Below are 6,793 nucleotides of genomic sequence, written 5' to 3'. Positions count from 1 at the left end.
GCGGGGAGCGGGGCGCCCCCCTTCTCCTTCCTTCCCCCCCCCCCCCGCCTCCAATCCGGCTGGATCCTGTTGCGGCGCCGCTGGCGCTGCTGGGATGGGGGGGGGCGGCTTCCCTGCGCGGCGCGGCTGGCGGGCGGGCGGCCGCAGCGGCTCGCCGTGAGGCACCCGGCGCGCAGCGGGGAAGGGAACGAGGGAGGGAGGGAGCGGGCGCCGCAGGGCCGCGGCTGGAGCCATGCCGAAGAGAAAGGTGAAGCCATGGGGGGGGGGGAGAAAGGGGCCGGGGGGGGGGCAGCGGGGCCGCTGGGGAGGGGGCAGCGGGGCGCGGAGGGGCGGCTAAGGGAGGAGCGGAGCGACCCCGCCCGTTCCCCTCAACAGCACCCAATGGCGGCGTCTGGAAGGTTCTGCTCCGAAGGCAGCGGCGGGAAGGGGCGGGGGGGGGGGTGGGGGATGTAAGGGGGGCGAGAGGGGGTGTAAGGGGGGCGGTGTCGGGGGGCGGTGTCTCGTGGCGCTGCGCCCCGCCCCCGCGCCCCTGACGCGCGGTGTTTGTGTTGGCAGGTGAGCGCCGCGGGAGGGGAGGCCGCTGAGGAGGTAAGTCATTGGGGGGGGGGGGGGTAAGGGGGGTGGTCCCGGTGCCGGCCCTGACGCCGCCGGGTCTTTGTCCTTCTCTCCCTGTAGCCGAAGAGGCGATCGGCGCGGCTGTCTGCTGTGAGTAGGGGTGCGAGGTGGGAGGCGGCCCCTGACGGGGCTAGGGGAGGGCTGACGGCTTCTCGCGGCCGGGCCCTGACTCGTTGTGTCTCCTCAGAAACCCGCTCCTGCCAAAGCGGAGCCGAAACCCAAAAAGCTGGCGGCAAAGGTGAGAGAGTGAGGAAGAGGGGAGGGAGGGGAGGTGGCGGTTCGGTTGGCTGTGCAGGCGCCTGGGGACCTCCCGCCTCGAAGCACGGATGCCCGGTGTCTGAACGTTTTTATTCATCTTCTCCCGTTCCCTGTGGGAGTGCTCCTTTCAGCTAAAGGATAGGTTTGGCATGCTTGTACTGGGACCTGCAGGTGTACTAGAGAGTTTTGTTCCACCCTGCCTGGTTAGGCCCTTGTAAAGCACTCAAAATAATTGCAAAGTAATCAAAAGTATTGCGAAGAAACACAGGCGCTGCTTTGTTGGTTGTTAGGTGATATTTTGGTGCTGATCGTGACAGCTGTGCACAGAATTGGATTTTGTTGCTGCCTAACAGAAGGGGATAGAATATGCTTTCAAATTAAAGCAGTGTCTTACAGCAGGAAAACATTATTTGAAGTACTTACACAAGCTGTTGAAAAAGATCCACGCTTCTATTCATGTAGTCAAGCTTTGTGTCTGTGTGTGTTGTGGTTTAGTATAATCATCCAAATTTTAAGTATAGCCTGAGCAGTTCAATAGTTGAGGTGTAAAATCTTATTTTCAAAGAAATAAAGAGGCTCTGTATCTATTGGCATGTTGGTGTATGCATTTTTGTGTGTTCGTTTGTGATTATAAGGGGGTTTGGTTTAACTTTGTTGTCAAATGTATGGCTTATAGTGTTTCAGAGACACTAGTACAGAATTCTGCTTTTTGGGCCTTCTGATGTCTTCCCTTCTATAGTCCTCAACTGATCAGTACTACACCTTCATTCCAATGGGTTGAATATTGGTGTACCCCCATTCTCTGAGTTTACAGCCTAAAGGTTTCTGAAAGCTTTCAGATTTTCAGTTCCTTTTTTCAAGTGTTTTTCTCAGCAGTGCATCTAATTGCTGATGCCACTAGTTGGAGACTGCTATTTTGAAAATTGAAACACAGAGGTCTGCGTGTTGTGAGATTGTTATCTGGTTTTGTAATACTGAGTCTGAGCATTTATTACTTCTACTGAGGTGTTTTTTTTTCCTTCAGTGTATTTTAATTCGTCTCTGTGCTCTGGGGGATTTTAAAATTAATAAATCATTTTCTAAAAACAGTACAAAAGCCTTTCTGAAGTTCTGTGGACACTGACAGTGTAGTTAGTGGATAGAAGATGCTACAGTGTTTTTTGTTTGTTTTTTACATCATGCCCTCTGTATATGTGCATATCTTACTGCATGTTTGTGTCCAGCAGTGTAAAACATTTAAAACTTTTGCTCAGTAGTTAAAATCATTTGGCAAGATTGTATGATGAAGACAATATTTTGCATATGCATTCGTATAGAATAGGAAATGTATTTAAACGGCTAGTAAAAAGCTGTGTAAAGTAGCCCAGTAGCCTGATGCTTTTTTGTTGTTTTCGCTCCAAGTGTTCCTCACAAAGTATGGAATACATGTGACCCAGTGGTCTCTAATCAGAACTGCGTGTTTCTACAGTACATGGAATGAACAAAAGTGAAAACTCTTTTTCTCAGAGTGAATTTTAGGTCAGAGACAATAAATTAGGCCATAAGTTGAAGAATATCCTTCCATTGAGTGCATGCAGTATTTTTAATGAGATTAGATGCACCTTAAGGGAGATCAGTGTAGTAGTCTTCAGCTTAGAAGTATAAATAAATGCATTACATTCTCTTGTCACTTATTCAAATTGAGCCTGCCCAGAAAAAGTGTTAGTTTGTCATTTACGGAAGACTTTTGTTAGCGTCATTAAATTGTGACGCTAATGTTTGACAGGTGGTGTTAAAAACAGTGCTCCTATGTCAATCTTCATTGACATAAATATTTTGAGGATCAGCTGGGGGACAGGCAAACTTTGTAGCATTTGGTTGCTGTAAGGAGTATCTGGGAGGATATGTTACAGGTTTATACAAAAATAGCTCTGAGCAAATACTTTTCTCCAGTCTGTTTAACAACAGTGACGCCAGGTAGAGAGGATGTGATACACAAAGTGGAAGGACTTCACTGCTGGTTTGGTTTTTTTAGTTCTGCCGCAAGAACTTAGAGCACATACAACAAATTGTTCTGCCTTGCTGCTAGAATTAAGTACTACCACTTTTCTTTCTGATAGGCTTTTTCGGATGGGTTTGTACCACTCTGGGCAGTGCTTTTATTTACTGTATAATGTGGTGGTTTTAGATTCTGTGAGCCTAACATTGTCATAATGTGTGCTGTTCAGGGTCGAGGGATGGAAGAGAACAGGAGAGGTTTATTTTGTCCTGATTTGATTCTCTCATTGTACTGACTACACGAAATAGGGATTGTCTGTATGTAGTTTGGAAGAGGCTTTTTTGGCAATTCAACTATGTATTAGCTCACTGGTTGTTGGTAGCAGCTCTTGCTGTTTGGCAAGTCCATCTTGTTTTTGTTTAATTGTTTTCAAAGTTTACCTTGTAGGTTATATGAACTTACTGAAAATTGATTTAATTGTAGGATAAGTCTGAGGACAAGAAAGCTCAGTCAAAGGGGAAAAAGGGGCCTAAAGGAAAACAGACTGAAGAGACAAACCAAGAACAGACAAAGGACAACTTGCCTGCAGAAAATGGGGAAACGAAAAGTGAGGAGGTAAAGTTGTCTGTATTCTTTATTCTAAAACAGCTGGATAACTTACTGTACTAGTTACCTAAACATCTGTCAGAAACACATGCAGTTCTTTTACTAGATTCTATTTCTGTGCAAAGAAAGATAAAGGTTATCAAAACACTAGTAGATAAGCCAGGTAAATTCTAGTTGCCCCAAAAAGAGTTGCAGTGATGTGGTAAGTCCTTGAAATTATGGAAAAAGGTGAGAATTTTACTAAAGTAATGTCCTTCACCAAGAAGCTGTTTTGCCAGCCAGAAGAAGGGAAAGGCTGATGCAGGGATGGTAGAGAAAGTTGCAAGAAGTACTCATAGTTGTTGAGGAACGTGCCAAGTTAGTCTTGATTGTAATACCTTGCTAAAATGGCTGTGGTTCTCTGTTTGGAGTTAGTGATCATTTAACTTAAAACATCCTTCACGCTACTCCTTTTCTGGAAGATGGGCATCACTTGTTTTTAAATTCAGGATGAGATTTGTAGGGAGCAGCAGTGCCTCCTATGGCAGCTGTTAACAATTGGATAAAGCAGGTTTTCATGTAGGCTTAGAATTACTCTGAGGTTTCTGCAGTGTTGACTGCCTTGCTTGCTTCAGTTAGTTGAGTTTTTGGATTTGGTTTAAATTTAAATGTGATTTATTCTTCCTGTCTGGTTTGTGTATTAAATTTTCTTTTTTTCAGTGTGCACATGTATTTTCAAGTAGGGGAAAAGTGTATTTGTTTCTTAGGTAGATGGTGGGGTTTTGTGGGCAAGGAAGGTACAGGATGATATTTGAGCATGCAGGACAACTTACTTGGGGTAATGTTTTTTCATTTGCAAGCTTATGGTGTGATGTTCATAAAAAAGTGCTCTAAGTAGCAATTCATTGGTAGGCTGGAGTTTGTATATGGCTCTCGTTGTCTATCACCATTGCATAATTCAGGCCTTCAATTTGTGCACGTGGCATGTCAGTAATAACAAATCGAAATTTGGTGATGTTACTCATCTGTTTAATACTCTGGTGTAAAGATGACATAAACCTAAGAAATGAATGATGATTTTTGGGGCACATCTTCATGTTTGTCTTATGTTGGTCACCCCAGTCAAAATCACTGAACTAATATAATACCCAAGCCTAGACAAGGCAGTCTGTCCTGTTTGACATTAGATACTACTGTTATCAACCAATACAATCAGTGAAGCTGTTGTTAATTCACAGTCTCCTGGACAGACAGTGAATTCTTATGGTAAAAAGAGCGTGATGCCCATGGGGTAAAAATGGCTACTGTCCTTCATCCTTCCAAAGCCTTCCCCCAGGTGGCACTGAAGACAGCTGGTGTTAGGGTTCCTGCTTCGGTTGTAGTGTGATTAAATATCTTCTGTTGGTGCTGCAAAGCTTTGGAATAGTTAAATTAAGCATAGTTTTTATGTTGATAATAATGTTACATTCCTTTTTTTAAAGTATGCTGCAAAAGCAGTGAGTTTTCCAATCCAAATGGGGTTACAGTTGTAATCAATTAAGTTTGTATGAACTTGTTCTGAAGTACAATATATAGAAGCTTGACTTAAAAATGATGTAGCTCTGCTACATTCAGTGTATTTTTACAAAGTGATGTTTAGTTCAGTGCAGTACTGAGTCCCTAAATCTTGCTTGCCTCAAAATGTACTAAGATTTGAAAATGTTCAGTGCTGCACTTGGGTGCATAAAATGCATCTGTTTTTTCTAAGCACAATTTTATACAAGGATTTTAACTTAAACAATTCTTTCTTTCATAAAGGCAGTAATTATTGAAATAGACTTGGGTTTAAAAAAAAAATCCTTTTCAGCACATATTGAGTAGTAACAATATCAACATTCTGAAATCCATACTGATGCATCTGAGGAGATAAAAGGCCTTTCAAGAAAGCTTGGTTTTAGTAGGTTGTTGTCCAAGAGAAGTAAGCAGATCATGGCACCGATTAATTAAGACTACAAAGCATGGTGTGTAGAAACAAGGCATGGTTGTTCTGTATGTCAAGTTAACTCAATTGCACGTTAAAAATGCTATGAACTAAAAGACTTCATTGCTTAGAAATTTTTCGCGTTAAAGTGTTTTGTTTTCTCCCTTGCAGACCCAAGCATCTGATGCAGCTGTAGAGAAAGAAGCTAAGTCTGACTAACATCTGGTACCAAGTCTTCGATTGGTGGTCCTTATACTTTTCTTCTTGTACAATTCAGAGGAATATTTTTATCAACTATTTTGTAAATGCAAGTTTTTTAGTAGTTGTAGAAAACACATTTTTAAAAAGGAGAGAATCCCAACCCAACCCATTTTTTTACATATTTAGATAAGTGTAAATGCTTTTTTTTAAGTGGTAAAATCATGTACTGGTTGTCTGTTTTCTATGAAACCAGAAATTACTGGAATGTTCCATAAAGGAGGGGGCTTCTTGAAGTCTTGATGAGGCTTCACGTTCCATAGATTGAGGGACAATTTTTTTATCCTATTGAATGAAGCATAACACAGGTTGGACTTCAGAGTTCGTAACGATATGTTGAGGATGTCTTAACATGGTAGTTATTTATCTATGGTTGTACCATCAGTAGAATTGCTTACCTAATAAACTGCTCCCTAGTGTTGGATTTCTTGCTGAGTGATGTATATCTGTGACAAAGTTATTTTTGGTAGGTACAGCTTGATTTTTCTCAACAACTTTGTAATTGTGGTGTGAAAGATTGGAAATTTTTACTTTAAATGCTGAATAGGTAAAAGTTTCTGATTGGTAGACTTAATGGCAGCTGGTACTTCACATCCTATTTTAAAGGACAGCTTGTCTACAATGATCAGATGAAAAATATTTGAAATAGGCTTAGAAAAAAACCTATAGTTTTTAGATTAAAAAACCCTATGTGAATAAAAACAATTGTAAAATTGTTTGTAGTGTCTGTGATCACCAAACAAAAGCCAAATAAATCTTGATTAAGAAAGGACGTTTCTGTAGCTCCTGCATTGACTATGAGAACTCACAGTATAAGTGGTGTAGTCATTGAACACGTTGTGTTTCTGTTGGAAAACAATGAATAAATAAATACCTTCCTGGTTTTGATTCCTAACTGTATTCTTAACGTTGGTAAAACCCATACTTTTCCAAGAGATGGGTGGTAACGCAGGCAGTGAGCAGCAAGTAGAAAACCGTAGTTGCAGTCTTGAGTGGACTTAGTTGGAAAGTTGATAAAATGGATGGAAACTTAGATGGAAAGTTGATAGTGTAGTGGTGCTGCTTCTGCTTTTAAAAAAAACAGCATCGGATCTTCTTGTCTGGCATCTAAGAGATGGCACGTGCGCTTGTGTGGAAAC

At 42.2% G+C, this 6,793-nt stretch overlaps 1 protein-coding gene across 1 annotated transcript; it reads left to right on the top strand.

Moving 5' to 3' along the window:
* The first annotated feature begins 10 nt into the window (after positions 1-10).
* Positions 11-6,549, top strand: HMGN1 (high mobility group nucleosome binding domain 1). The gene is made up of 6 exons (XM_048071467.2): positions 11-247; positions 556-588; positions 676-705; positions 803-853; positions 3,335-3,466; positions 5,568-6,549. Exons 1-6 carry the CDS (start codon positions 233-235, stop codon positions 5,613-5,615), a joined length of 309 nt encoding a protein of 102 aa, XP_047927424.1. The 5' UTR covers positions 11-232; the 3' UTR covers positions 5,616-6,549.
* The last annotated feature ends 244 nt before the right edge of the window (positions 6,550-6,793 follow it).

Source organism: Anser cygnoides, chromosome 1 (assembly GCF_040182565.1).
Source record: "Anser cygnoides isolate HZ-2024a breed goose chromosome 1, Taihu_goose_T2T_genome, whole genome shotgun sequence".
Classification (NCBI taxonomy): domain Eukaryota; kingdom Metazoa; phylum Chordata; class Aves; order Anseriformes; family Anatidae; genus Anser; species Anser cygnoides.
Note: the sequence above shows the minus strand (reverse complement) of the source record. Positions and strands in the feature narration are given on the sequence as shown.

Bases quoted from the DNA above. Each gene is read 5' to 3' on its own strand.
- HMGN1 (XM_048071467.2), top strand. The intron at 589-675 runs GTAAGTCATTGG...CTCTCCCTGTAG, and splicing joins GAGGGGAGGCCGCTGAGGAG to CCGAAGAGGCGATCGGCGCG. The intron at 854-3,334 runs GTGAGAGAGTGA...ATTTAATTGTAG, and splicing joins CCAAAAAGCTGGCGGCAAAG to GATAAGTCTGAGGACAAGAA.